The sequence below is a fragment of the Rousettus aegyptiacus genome, unplaced genomic scaffold (genome assembly GCF_014176215.1).
Source record: "Rousettus aegyptiacus isolate mRouAeg1 unplaced genomic scaffold, mRouAeg1.p scaffold_m13_p_10, whole genome shotgun sequence".
Classification (NCBI taxonomy): Eukaryota; Metazoa; Chordata; class Mammalia; order Chiroptera; family Pteropodidae; genus Rousettus; species Rousettus aegyptiacus.
In genome coordinates this window covers 5,915,833-5,930,485 of record NW_023416285.1, presented here as the reverse complement: position 1 = coordinate 5,930,485, position 14,653 = coordinate 5,915,833, and the positions used below count along the sequence as shown (strand labels likewise).

The 14,653-nt window shown below is 55.8% G+C and overlaps 1 protein-coding gene across 1 annotated transcript; it reads left to right on the top strand.

Moving 5' to 3' along the window:
- The first annotated feature begins 8,823 nt into the window (after positions 1-8,823).
- Positions 8,824-13,020, top strand: NKX3-2 (NK3 homeobox 2). The gene is made up of 2 exons (XM_016138404.2): positions 8,824-9,871; positions 11,350-13,020. Exons 1-2 carry the CDS (start codon positions 9,406-9,408, stop codon positions 11,883-11,885), a joined length of 1,002 nt encoding a protein of 333 aa, XP_015993890.1. The 5' UTR covers positions 8,824-9,405; the 3' UTR covers positions 11,886-13,020.
- The last annotated feature ends 1,633 nt before the right edge of the window (positions 13,021-14,653 follow it).

The following is a 14,653-nucleotide window of genomic DNA, read 5'->3' as shown; positions in this document are numbered from 1 at the left end:
CCGTCTGGACTGGCCACCATCGCACCCCGGGGTCTCCTCAAACCATTGTCCTGAGAATGCCCTTCACATCTCTCACCTCTAGGATCCCTGAAGGTCTGTATCCCACATCTTCCTCTTGCTTATTTACTCCCATGTTTTGATGAAGCACCAAAGGCATTCTGAGAAATGACGTCTTCAATAACAAAGACTCATATGAATGGGAGCTCATACCCAGCATCAAGCTTTACTAATAATTTCAAGGATATAAGTGGTTGCTGGGAACAAGGGAAGCATAGCGGTCCGGGGCAGCCACCCAGTTCCCGGGCTCTTTCTCAGCAGACCTCACACGTGCCCAGATCGACACATGACGTCTCTGAAGAACACCCGCGGCTCCGTACGCAGACAGAAGCCCTTCCAGTCATGGACCATCTGTACTCAGATGGTTACAAGGCTCGTGTGATGTTTTCCAGGGAGCCAAGCTCCATAAAAGGTGTGCTGCCCGTTTGGCGATGTCTCCTACAAGACACTGTGGCATGTCTCAGAGCATGGGGCATCTGGAACCAGCTTGAGCTGCAATCAGCTGCCACTTGCTGGGGCGAATGAAGAACCATCGCCGAGCAAAAGAGTGACCAAACGAGAAGTAAGTACCTTCTTGAACTTTTTCGTGTCTCTACGTGGAGAAGCAGCTGGCTAAGGAGAAAGCAGTTCAGCACCACAAAAGCAAAAGAGAGACGGGCGGATTGGAGGGAAGAGACAATGGCTTAATAACCGGCACAAGCCACACTTCTGCCCACTCACGCCCACGCCGCCTTTCTATGCATACTTAAATTTCCACATAGAAACAACTCGCTATTAATTCCCCCTGATTCCCTAGTAAGCTCAGCAATCCGCTTTGCATATGCAACTCGAGTATGTAATTAATCCAGCATCGGAGCGGTTTGCTGCAGCGGGGCCTTGACAAACGCCTAAGACAGCATCCTTTCTAAAGTAGGAACTCCACACACATTCCAGTCTTCTGCAGAAATCGCACGTCCCCATTCGCTCTGTTTCTGTCTCCTGAAGGATCAGCCTCCCTGTTGGCTTTTTCTTTTTTTTAAATTAGTTTCAAGTACGCAGTACATCGGTTAGACATCTATATAGCCTCTAAAATGATCTCCTTAATTGCTCCTCTCCCCCGGCCCTCCACCTAGCCGATGCATTAATGCCGACCGCATTCCCTCTGCCGAGCTCCCCATCCCCGAGCTCCCCATCCCCATGACCATCCATCAGCTACTAATTTATACTTCTTTAACCCTTCACCCCATTCTTCCAGTCCCCCTGCTCCCCCTCCCCTCTGTCTGTCACCCCTGTTAGCTTTTAATAAATGTGTTTCCTATGAGTATTACCAGAATCTGGTCCATGCTTTTTTTTTTTTAATGTCATCTTTTCAAAGTGAGTTTATCATCCAAACTCTCAGTTGTTCTTATTAGCGGAAACCAATTTGTCAGTCTTCAGCAACTCTTGCTTGAAATAGTCAAACTCACATTTTTTTTTTTTTCAACCAAAAGGAACTATTCAACGAGAACTTGCCTTTTTCTATTTTTGGCTCCTGTGTCTCTGTTTACCCTCAAACATTGTTACGAATGTCATCCCTGTCATGTCGGGGTTCTCTGGTCTTTCCAAAAAGATTCTTTCCCCAGGAAACATTCCGGGAGTTTAAAAGGATGTAATAGGTCGTTTCAGATTCTTAAAATTAAGATGTAAATCAAACCTCGACGTGAAATCCACGTCCCCGTAAACGTGTCCGCCTTCCACCCCACAGATCTCTACCTCCTTCCGACCGGAATGCGGATGGATTCTAGGGAAGCGGCTCAGACAGAAGGTGGCTTTGCCGTTCCCTTTGACACGCCACCGAGGGCCCCTCCGAAGCTACGGGAAGCACATGTCCCAGCTCCCGCTCACCTGGAGCCCCCTCGAGCTTCTTCCTTTGACAGTCCCCAGGACAGCTCCGTCCCATCTGCTCACTTGACGGTCCATTAAGCCCGTGCGCTGCCGCGACATCCTGTTTTCCCCTTCCTGTTTCTAGCCACACTCACTCAGACATAATGACAGTGCGCTGTAATTCCTGCACATAAATCTCTCCAGCGAGCTTTCTTCCCCCCTCTCCTAAGCCCCTTTCTATGAAAGCACGGCCTTCTGGCCCTTTCCCTTTCAAAACCCAGTCCAGAATAGCTCATAATGGAAATAAACATCTCCACATTAGGCCTCAGAAGATGATTTAACAACAACAAAAGAAACTGAAATATGTTATTTGTGCTAAAAGGCTACGGGAAGAGCTCTGTACCTGAGGATGATGGTGAGCGAGAACGATTTGCAGAGCCAGCTTTTGGAGTAGGCGTGTGTTCTACGTGACCTTGAATAAGTCACTTGGCCTTTTCTACGTCTCGGGTTCCTCATCTGTAAATAGAAATTCCGGTACCCGTCCCATTGATCTCAGAGGGTTATGTGGGGGACAAAATGAACTGATTCATTCAATAACTATTCGCTAAGAGCCTTCCCTGTGCCAGGCTCATTCCAGGCACCGGGACGCAATGGCGAGTCACTTAAAACATTGTGTTACGAGACGCATCCGTGCGGCTGTGTGTAGTTATACACTGGTCATCCCAATCACTGGCGAGTGCCCCTTTCTGCCAACAGATCACACTCGATTCATCCATTGTGCTTGTAATAAGCATTCGAGTAGCTTCCAGGTTTTTGGAAACTAGAAAATGAGGCTATGAACATTCTGGAATACGTGTCTTTCACTGAACCTATGTACACACTTCTATAGGGTCCATTCCTTTCTGATCTTTCTAATTATACCAGAAGGTCTCAGGTTGGTGCTGGCATGCTATAACATCTCTCTAGCCCACGTCAGTCTGCCCTTATAACAGAGAGCCGACTTCGGGCCCAGGCCTTCGGCATCCCACTGTAACTAGCTAGTTTACTAACATTGTTATATTGGCATTATATATATATATGTATGTATATATTAAGGTTATATGTAGTAAGAGGTTACTGTGCTTCATTTCTTTATATACATATCTATAAATACACTTATTTACATTTTGTTTATTCAAAGGTTCTTTTGAAAATGTATTTTTAAGTTCAAAACAATAATCATTTATATAAAGTTATTGAGTAAATGGTACTGACAGGTGGACACACAGAGATGGCAGAAGTGTGCGAAAGGGCACGCGAACGGCTGTCGTTTAGGAAACGCTACTCTAAGAAGGGCGCGCTTTCAAATCAGACCTCTTGGCTTATCATCACGGGGCGGCAACTTGTCCAGGTTAGTTAATTTAATTAAAGACAAAGAGCCGGGGTTGGGCGCACTGGCAAATAAAGCACTAGGCTTCCTGGTTCGCAGGTGGAAAAGACAGCGGGTAGGCGTGAGAGGGTCCCAGAAAGACTCGGGACCGAAGGAATTCGTGAGCCGAGCCTGGCAGGAGGAGAACAGAGCACGTTTCCCCGTTCCCGTGTCCTTTGGCAGGACGTCAGGCCGGTGGGACCAGCAAAGTGGGGAGCCGAGCAGACGGCACGCTGGTGGGAGACGCAGGAGCCAAGGTTCTGGGGGGTGGGGTGGGGGGGCTCACGGGAACATCATGGATCCACATGGCTCTGTTAGGAACTGGGGAGAATGAGGCCGAAGAGTAGCCCCAGTAATCAACGCCCCCACCCGTGGCCGCCACCCTTGACCTCGGTGTCACGGATAACCTGAGCACCTCTGAAATCTTGACTAAGTACCCAAATCTGTGACCGTTTCCCTGTCCAACTAATACCCCTAATGCTCAAGCTCATATTCCAGCAAATGTCATTGTTGTCTTGGGGGTACAGTTCAATGAGTTTCAGATTTAAAAATGGCTAAAGGGGTAAATTTTATGTTATGTATATTTTGCCACGATTTAAAAATATAATTTTTTTTTCTTTTTTTTGAGAAAGAACTACCACCAAACCTCCAGCACCACTGACAGAAGCCACCGTCACCTCCCGCTTGGACTGACTAGCCTCTAGCAGGCCCCCCCTAATTCTCCTTTGCCGCCCCCACAATCATTTTGTTGCACAAAAGCCCAGAGTAATCTTTTTCGGATGTAAATCACATTCAGTTAACTCTTTGCTTAGAATCCTCCTGTGGCTTCTCATCATACTCAGAATATCTAAGTCCACACTCCTTAATGTGGCTTATAAAGCCCTGCAACGTCTGGCCTCTGGTTACCTCTTACCTCCCACTCTGCCTACCGTCCCCCGCCCCATACACACACACACACACACACACACACGCCCCAGGCTCTGGAGCATCCTGCTGGGTCCTTGAGTATGCCATAATTGTGCAAACCATGTGCCCTTTGCACTCACTTTTCCTTTTGTCTGAACATCTCTTCCTCTAGATCTCATTCTGCTTCAGATCTCACTCCATCTAAAGTAGCCCCGAATGGCCTCCGTCATACCACCCTGCTGCAATTTTCTTCACAGCACTTACATCACCTGACGTTTTCTCTGTTGCCATATTTAAGCCTCCCTCTCCTGACCGTCCGCCTCCACTGGAATGAATGTGGGCCTATGGAGAGAGAGCAGCACCCCAGGGAGCCTTGAACCCCAGAGCCTAGAACCACCCCTGAGACATAGCAAGCACTCAGGAAATATTTGACTATAAAGTAAACGAAAGAGACCAGAGGAAGAGAAATGCATTGGAAATTTTCGCAAGGAGAACAAAACGAACAGAAAAACATTTCGTCTTGTAAAACCGGTATTTTCTTTAGGGTTCTTTCCTAGGTCGGTACGCCACGCATCCCGCAGGAATGCCCGCTAGGTGGTGCTCGTCCTCCACTATACCCAGGTGGGTTCGCGAGACCGTACCTTTCTTTTTAAACTTGAGTGGAGATCTCCAACCCCGGCTTTTTACAGGTAAGAAAACTCAGCTCTGAAGAAAGAGTGTCTTCCGTGAGGACATTTCGCTGCATCTCAAAGCCTCGAGCAAAGCTCAGGCCCCCATATTTTTGAACCCAAAGAACTTCCATCACCTGGCTGTCTCCAGGTTTAGTGATTATATAATACTAATGGTGTTTCTTTCTACCTAACAAGCTTTAGCATCGGTTTCGCAGGCTTTGGCGTCTTTTATTTTCAAATTCACGGAACAGAAACTAAAATCGTTAGCCTGCCTGAATTCCCTCTTTGATTTTCTTAAGTTCTGAGCCCCTTTTCTGATGAATGAGTACATTGAAATGGGTAAGGAAGCCGATGGGGTATACTTAATGAGAATAAAGGCGAAGCTTTATGAGAAAAACCAGTTAGAGTAGAAAACACAATTGTATTGTCATTAGACAAAGTCAGATTTGAACCCTGATTTAGCCGCTTACTGATGGTCAAGTCATTTAAACTCCGTGAGTCCTCACCTGTAAAATGGGGGTAACGTTTTCTACTCATCACACCCTCAGGGTCGTGTAGATTAAATAAAACAATAGGCCGCGGCTCCTGGCACATTGTTAGTGATCAACATTTGTTCAAATATAAAACTACTTTGGCCCATAATAATGCTTTCTCCTGCAGTCTGATACACCTGGACCAGGTGCGGGGAAAAACCCTGGTGGCGTCTGAAAACGGATGAGTCAGAAACTCGGGGAAACGGTAGTGTCTCCTGGAGGGGAAGTGGCAGGTCGCTTGGCACTTGGGATGCTTAGAGCGTCCTCGGAGCCTGCGGACGAGGACAGACGGTCAGTCGCGACTGCGGCCTCTGCCTGGACCCGGCCGCGTCCCCGCGCGCCATCTCGCGCAGTTCGACAGCGGCCTCGGGGGACCCCAGGTACGAGCTCTCGTCTTAGAGAGCTGGAAATTGTGGCCCAGAAAAGGCAGGTGACTTCGGTCAAGGTCATCGGGGTTCAAGACGACTCCCTGGTGGCCTCCCACTGCAGAGCAGCCCGTGGCGCGCGCCCTCGGGCCAGGCCGCCCCGGACACGGGAGGAGGTCCTCTCCGCGGAGGAGACCGCGGGCAGCCCGGGGCGCAGGTGGCGGGCGTCGGGGCGCCGCGCGCTGTGGCCTCACCGGAGAATCCCCGCGGACCCGGATCCCGGGGAGCGCGGGCGCGCGCCCGACAGCTGGGGCGCCGCCCTCCGCGCCCCCTCGGCTCTCCCACCCCCATCCGACGCTCCGCCCTCGGCGGGTGGCAGGCTTACCGCCCCGCAGCGCCTCGGCCCCGGGCCGGGCTGCGAACGCGTAGGGGGCGCACGGGAACCAAACCGCGGAGGAGGGAGAGGAGACGGCAGGGAGCAAGCGAGGAGGGGCGGAGACGAGGAAAGAGCGGGGCGAAAGGCAGGGGAGGCGGCACCGTGCGGAGCGAGCCAGTCCGGGGAGCCGCCTCGAAGGCTGGCCGGCCGGCCTGGCCCCCCAGCCCCGCCGAGTCCCGGGGCCCGCCCAGACCAGAGCGCGGCGCCGACCCCCCCCCCCCCCAGCTGCGGCCCGGCAGCCGCGGCTTCCAGGGTCTCGCGCGCCGCAGCGAGGCGCCCTCGGGGGGCTGGAAGCGGGGCCCCCGTGAGCGCGCGCCGACGCATCCAGGTGCCGCCGATCTCCCGCCCTACGATGCGGATACGCGCCGACCCGCAGAGCCCTGGACGGCCACCCCCGCCCCCACCCCACTCCCCGCCTCCGGCCTTGACGCTGCAGGCAGCGGGGAAAGCTCGGATCATCCAGCCACCTCCGCTCCTCGTCCCCCAAAGCCGACCCCGCGTCGGCAGCAGCTTCCAGCCGTAGTTCCTGACCCGTGCGTTTACGCTCCGCCAGCACCAGCTCGCGGCCCTGCCCGCAGTCATGCCCCGGATCGCCTGACCCCCGCGGTTGCCCGAGATGACCCGAGCCTCCTCAGGACTCGGAGTGCGGCCACTCTGTTAGACTCCGGGCACACGAAAAACGGACAACGCGAAGTCGCCGAGCCTCGTCTTTCCACGCTTTGAACCCTCTGCCCAGGCCTGTGGCAAGGGGTCTCTCCTGCTTCGATATGGGGTTCTTACGGGGGGAAAAAAGAGGGAACACCTAAGTGGTAGTTATTATTTTCAAATAAGTCTTTACATAGTCCCCAAACTTCCACTAATATGCAGTGATTCGGCCTCCGGACTTCGCAGCCCGGGTGTCGGACTCATTCTATCATTTGTCCACACCAAGTCCTAACCCCACCTAGGAACGGATAGCTGTCTGCCACACACAGTTCACGCCCGCCCCTCTCTCACCTGTCAGCGACCTGCGTCAACCTGCTCCTCGACTTGACCCCAGAGGACACCACCACATTGCTTAAGGTGGTGGGGGAGGGGTGACTTAGAGACTAAATCGAGGTCAGCGAGAGGAAGGAAAGGACACATTTTCTTTTGAAATCTTGTAAGCATTCTGCTCTGTTCCCTTCCTGGCCTGAAGAGCGTCCCGTTCCTTATAATTTCCGGATGCTGACAGCAAATCAAACACCTTTCCCTTCAAAATGACGTCACCCTAAAGAGCTATCAAGGGCAATGACGGCTTCAAGTGTGAGTCCCCCCCCAACCCACCCCGCCCCACCCCCAATAAACCACAGGATCTGCACTGTAGTGTATTTGGGATGACGGAAAAACACAATGAGGCCGAAATAAATGTTGGCCAGCAGAGATGCTGCCAAGCCCTCCATCGAGCCTGAAAACTGCATAGCGACTGTCCCCCATCCTGCGGTGCGGAGCAGGAACCACGCGAAAGAAAGCGCCGAGGGCGAATGTCATTTATTTTAGTGACACCAGAAACATCACTCCCCACAATTTGCTAAATGCTTTAAACTTATTTAATGGCTCAAGTTGTATATTTAGTGTTAAGTGAAACCTCTGGCAAAATTTATGGAAGACAGTAAAATACGACACTGGAGTAAATTATTTTTTATTTAAAAATAAACAGCATAAATAAGTAACAAATGTTTTGATATACCCACAATATTTGTGTTTCTTAGTTTGGTTTCTTCTTTTACCAAAAACTATGCATTGCTTATTTTTTTTAAAGAGCATTTCATGTCAGTTCAGGATCATTACTATGGTAATTCCTAGATATTCTTTACACAAACATGTATCTTTTAATTTTATTCAACTCACAAGTAACAGAATACTTAAAGAACAAACTGAAAGGTTTTTTTTTTTCCTTCCTGGTGTAAAATTCAACTCCAATTAAATTCAGTATTGACAGTCCAGGGAATAAAGGATCAGGCAATTTCCAGAAACTCTCCCAAAGATGCCTTCCAATTTCTCGCTTTAGTCCTAACTGATCCATCTTTTTCTTTTAAATTCCTCTATTGAAATCAAATACGATGAGGAAAGAAAAATAACCCTGAAGTGATTTTAATTAACTGATTATTTCAGGGATTAGCAGTGAAGTAGTCGAGAAACTTCACGGGGGGAAAAAGAAGAATTTTGTTCTTCGACTCTATGAACCTTCCTAAAGAACAGAAACTACACGCGCGATTTATGGAACTGCTTTATCTTGGATTTTCCCTCCCAGATCTTGACTCTACTAAATATGGTGTTCCATAAGCGCGCAGGAATAGGCGGAGACGTCCACAGAGGTAAGAACCAGCGTGTCTGTGTGGGCGAGTCCCCCTGTTCCCGGAGGATGCTTCGAGGACCAGGCTTGGTAGAAAAGGGGTTAAGTCAGACCCTGACTTTCTCGGCTTTACGTGCCCAGTTTTGTCTGCTACAGTCCAAGTCGCCCAGCGGAAGCCAGCCAATGGGAGGCCGCGAGCGCCCGGGACGGCCCCGTGAAGGGGCGCGGCCTGAGGCTGTCACTCAGCTGTGAGGAATGACACCCGGGAGGGAGGGGGCGTACGGTGGAACGCTGGGGAAGGAAAGAGAGAAGAAACAGATAAAACCAGGGCAGGGGGTAAAAAGGTGCCCCGCGCCTCTCGGAATCCAGCGGCCCCCGCCGCCGCCGCCGCCGCCGCCGCCGGGGGTGGGCTCCGGAAGAGCCGGCGCAGCGGGGAAGGGAGAGGACCAGCCAGGAGCGGAATCCTGCAGGCGGGGAGAGCCAGAGGCGCAAAGGAAAAGTGACTTCGGTCGTGCGCCCGGAGGCGCTGAGGAGCCTGCAGGCGCGGAGGGGCCCCGCCGACCCTCCCTCCACGTCCTCCGAGAGGGTAGACCCCAGCCCGCCCCTCGGGGCGCGAGGCGATGAGATAATCCAGCTGAGCTGCGAAAGGAGAGCGTCTGGCGCTGGACCGGGAGGGAGGGGGTCTCCGGGCGGGGTGGGCCTCGGAAGTGGGGGTGAGGGTCGGCGCGGATCCCGGGCCAGAGCCGGGAGGGGACTGCTGGGCCGCGCAGGAGTGGGCTGCCAGGCCCTCGCGCGCGCGATTCCCCCGCGCTGCGGCGGCCCCGCGCCCCAGCCGCCCGCGCGCCCGCCCGGCCGCTCCGGCCCGCGGCGCAGATGGCGGTGCGCGGCACCAACACCTTGACGCCCTTCTCCATCCAGGCGATCCTCAACAAGAAAGAGGAGCGCGGCGGGCTGCCCGCACCGGAGGGGCGCCGGGCGCCCGCGGGCGCGGCGGTGGCAGTGGCCGCGGCGCCCGCTGTCTGCTGCTGGCGGCTCTTTGGGGAGACGGACGCGGGCGCGCTGGGGGGCGCCGAGGACTCTCTGCTGGCGTCTCCCGCCGGGACCAGGACGGCTGCGGGGAGGACAGCGGAAAGCCCTGCGGGCTGGGACTCAGACTCCGCGCTCAGCGAGGAGAACGAGGGCGCGCGGCGCTGCGCGGACGCGCCGGGGGCCAGCGGGGCCAGCCGTGCAGGGGGAACCCTGGGCCTCGGCCAGCCGGTCTGCGAGCTTCCCGCCACCAAAGACCTGGAGGAGGAAGCCGCGGGCCGGAGCGACAGCGAGATGTCCGCCAGCGTCTCAGGTTCGCTGAGGCTTCGCGGGGAAGGGAGCTGGGCTAAAGAGCTGGATAAGGAGGGCGCATCGTCCAGTGGGGTGGGCCTGCTGCGAGCACCCTGCGTCCTGGGGCCCAGCCCGAAGCTCTGCGCGCTGGCGCGGGCTGCTCTAAGCCTCCGGTAACTGAGCCCGAGGGAAGACCGAGAAAGTCCTCAGAACCCTGCTTCCCGGGGCGAGGCCCGAGACGCCCTCCAGATGGGGCTGGGAGAGAACCAACCATTGCACCCTGGGTTTGGGTCTATCCCCAGTGCCCGCACCCGCTTCTGCTTCCGAATTCCCCAAATCGGTTCAGGGGGAAGAGCGGGGGACCCAGAGACCTCCGCTAGCCGGTACCACGGCCCTGACCCAGAGAGCAGGGTCGCGCCCGGCTGAAGGTCCTAGGGCCCGGCCCCGCGGCTCAAGGACTGGTAGCGAGGGACACGTCCAAGTGGGCCGGAGGCCGAGGATCTGCCTGGCCGGGCTTTGGCAGGGAGGTTTGTTTAGCTTTCCCAGACCCCTGCGCTCGGAAGGCCGAGCTGGACTGAGGACCCACGAGCGGGAGGCAAAGCCAGCACACAGCTGGAGGCAGAGGGGCGGTTTTAGGTCATCCCAGACCGGCGAGGCAAGGGACCTCCTCAGCCGCGGCTCGGCGAGTCGTTTGGTCAGAAAGACCCGCGTGCCTGCCTGGGTGGGTCGGTCGCTGCTGTAGGCCTCACGCTGGCCCCAGGCAAATGGTATCTGCCAGAGACCAGCGCGATGGACCATTTTGCTAAGGGTGCTGCGGAGAGGGTGGGGAAGAGGCCAAGGAGCTGGTGGTGTCGGATTAGGGTCCCAGGACCCAAGGACTCGAGGCAGGGACCCCACCCCCTTTTGTCACCCCCCAATCCCCAACCCTCGTCTATCTTCCTTGCAAAGAGGGAGGGAGAAGTCCCCCAGAGGCCTTGGCGCAGCCTACGGCCACAGCTCTCGCTGCAGTTCTGGGGGGTTGGAGCGGAAGTCTCCGAATACCTCTGTCCCTGTGACCCGTCCCCACCTTCCCTTTGCACGGAGCTGACGCATGTGTGCTAGCTACGAGGACGCGTCTGCGTGAGCACGACTGTGAGGAGGCGGATGAACCCAAGGAGCCCGAACGGCATCTAGAGCCCCAGGGTCAGCTCTGAGAGCCGAGAAGGCTTTCGAGGATAATCGGGCCCAGCGCGACCCGTTAGCGAGGGGCGCTTGGGGCCCAGGGAGGGCAGGGATCTGGATCAGCGGCGAGTCCGTTGGCCGCACAGGACAAGCCGAGCTGCGGAAGCGAGTGGGACAGGGTTCTGAGACTTGTCGCCAAAAACCCCGGCTTCTAGACCCTCCCCACCGCTCGAGTGGGATCAAGGGACACCTCCGTCCCCCACCCCCGCAGTTAAGGCCTGACCTCACTCCTCTGCGGCTCTGACTGGCTCTTGTTTCTGTTCCCAATGGGGTCTGCAGGCGACCGCAGCCCGAGGGCGGAGGACGACGGCTCCGGCCCCGGGGGCTCACGCGTGCCGGCGCCGTGCGGCGGCGGGGGAGGCAGCGCCGGCGTGGGGCCGGCGGGCGGCGCGGAGGAGGAGGAGGAGCCCGTGGCGCCCAAGCCACGCAAGAAGCGCTCGCGCGCGGCCTTCTCCCACGCGCAGGTCTTCGAGCTGGAGCGCCGTTTCAACCACCAGCGCTACCTGTCGGGGCCCGAGCGCGCCGACCTGGCCGCGTCGCTTAAGCTCACCGAGACGCAGGTGAAGATCTGGTTCCAGAACCGTCGCTACAAGACCAAGCGCCGGCAGATGGCCGCTGATCTGCTGGCCTCCGCGCCCGCAGCCAAAAAGGTGGCGGTGAAGGTGCTGGTGCGCGATGACCAGAGACAGTACCTGCCCGGCGAGGTGCTGCGGCCCCCCTCGCTGCTGCCACTGCAGCCCTCCTACTATTACCCTTACTACTGCGTCCCCGGCTGGGCACTCTCCACGTGCGCCGCCGCCACGGGCACCCAGTGAGCCGGCCGGGGCAGAGCACTGAAGGATCCCTGCGCCCCAGCGCCACACGGCCGCTGCTGGCTGTGCGGGCCGTGCCCTGGGATGCGGCGCCCCGCCGCGGGGGCACGTGGAGGATGAAATCCAGCCCCGACTCTGCGATCCAGGACGTGCGCCTTGGCAACCGGACCGAGTCTGCCCGGAGGGGGGCGCCTTCTTCCAAGGCCCAGGGGCTCCGCTCCACCCCGCACCTACCTGGAAGCCCTTAGACATTATTTATTATCACCACAGCGTTGGATTGGGATTGTGTCTGCCCGGGGGTGGCTTTTCCCCGAAGCAGAGAGAACTCCTGGAGACCACGTAGCCTGAATCCCCAGAGTTTCAGGCCTGCTGGGAGCTTCGTGCGCTAGGCCACGCTAGTTCATGGTATCCATGCTACCGATCTATGTGTATCTACATATCTATTGTTTTCGGAAATTGCGTTTGTAATAGAGGGGTGCGAGACCTTGCAGCCCCAAGGAACCCCAGGCCAGGGGTTGATCTGAACCTGAAGGGTTTGGTTTTCGGGCCCTCTGTCGCACCCCTCCCTGGCGTCAGAGCTCGGGTGGGGGCACCCTGCTGGGTGCTGAATGTAAGGAGGGGAGCCTCGAAGAGCACGACAGACACACACACCCCCATCTTTCCTCTCCGAGGTCCAGGACCGCAACCAACTGGGGAGCTCCTGGGAGCCCCCGACCCAGAAGAGAGCAACCCCGGCAGCCCTTCGCAGAAATGTTCCCTTATTTCTTTTTTATTTTTTTAAGGAGGTTAAAACGTGTAGCACTTTTCAGTTGTTTGTATCCAAATGACGGTTATTTTTGTACTCAATGTGAATATCCCCGACCTGACCTCGCGTGGTGTCCTCCGCACTCCGCCGCCGGGCCTTTTCCTCTCCTGTCCTGTCCACTGTCCGCGACTCGTGCGTCCTGACCGGGGACTCTCCCATCCCCGTCCCCGCCCCTAAGACAGGTGACCTTGTCAACCTCGCCGCTTTTCGCCTCCTTAAGGGCACCGTGCACTCAACTAGAGTATTAACTTTAAAAAGATTTGTGAAGTTTGGAAGCTCTATTCGCTGTATTCCCCCTCCCCTTTTAATTTATAAACGTTTAGTTTAACATGCCCTTTTGGACGCCTTCTTTTCTCGAAGCCTCTTTCCGTACTCCCTTTGGAGAAACCAGTGACATGAAAGTATCTGGAGCTTATTTCCCCAGCCTCTTTTCATTCCTGGGCCCAGGACGCCTCCCGCCGCGCGGAGCAGCGTGCCCCGCGCGAAAGGTGTAAGGCTGCGGGTTGCTCAGAGAATCTTGATTCTGGGACTCTGCAGGCGCCGCAGATGAATCCCACTGAATCAGGAGCCAATACCTAGAATTCCCTTTTTTCTCGTGGGCATTGGTTTCAGAGTCTAGGAAGCGTCCATAGTTTTACCTGCAGCCAATTTCCGTCCCTCACTCTAATCTGCTGACCCTCACCACCTGCTCACCTCCTCTCTGCTTTCGATTTTCCCAGCGTTTCTCTGAGTTACTCGGTTTTTATTTCGTTTTGAAAATAGGTTAGCAAACACTCTCGCTGAAATTCTGAAACGATTAGGGGCGAACGAGGCGATACGGGGTCTCCTGGGCAGGGTCGCCTGCGTTTTGACCCCTGCGGGTGCAAATGATGTCCCACTCCTCTCTGACTTGGCGTCGTTTGATCCGCACAGAAGCCCAGGGTGAAAGCAGAGGATGGGCAGGACCAGGGTTAGTTATCACCCCATTCTACAGGCCTGCCGGGCCTTCCAAGATTCCCAGAATGCCACGGATCCCCCAGAGCCAAATGCTCACGCGGGGCCCAGGCGAGCAAGGAGGGGTTAACGTCACGCCACAGGCGCTGAGGCCCCCGGTGCGCGGCTTCGGCCGGAAAACGCCGGAAAACGCCGGAACCAGGCCCTGGCTACTTTCAATTTCATCCGGAGATGAAAGGCCGACTCGCCCTCCTTGCCCGGGGCGGGGCGTAGAGACCCCCCACCTGCGCTTTAGGAAATGAGTCCCGCTTCTGGAAACGGCGCAAAGACCCTCGGGACGTGCGTACATCCTTGTCCCCAGGTCCAACTACCTTCCAAATGGTTCCTGCGATCACTTTGGTTTCTTTTTGACACGTTTTAAAATTCCATTTTAATTTCATACTTGTGAATACATTTTTTTTTTGGTAGAAAGTTAGAACTTTTCAGTTAACTCCAGAATCTCCTCCCTTTCACTCTCCAGATGTCACCGTTACTAATTGGGGGGTAGAGGGTGTCAATTTTTCCCCTTCTGAAAATGGCAGTTGGTTGTGGCTGCGTCCTAAGAGGGTAGTTTGTTCTCCATCCTTGCAGATTCAGAGTCGAGAGACCTGGGAAGTTTCTTCCGAGTAGGCCGTGCGGCGCCCCTTCCCCCCTCGTCCCCTCTTCGGCTCCCGGCCTGGGCCAGTTCCACGGGGCTGGCTCCAGACGCCCGGAAAAAATGACTCAAACGAATGCTGTCTGACCCGGATTGTTGCAGTTTCGCTCTGAGCTGCCCCGCGGCCGGCGTTGGCGCGAGCGCCCTGAGATCCGATTCCCAGAGCCGGGCAGCCCCCGGGTCCAGGCTGGCCTCTGAGGACTCCCCACCGCCTTGTGCCACCCAAGACGGGTGTCTATCTGGGCCCCGCGACGCGGACGCGGCCTCCTGTTGGAAATGTGCGGTATAACTCTTTTTATTTCCTTTTCCTTCTCCACTCCCACCCCGCGCGCGCCCTTT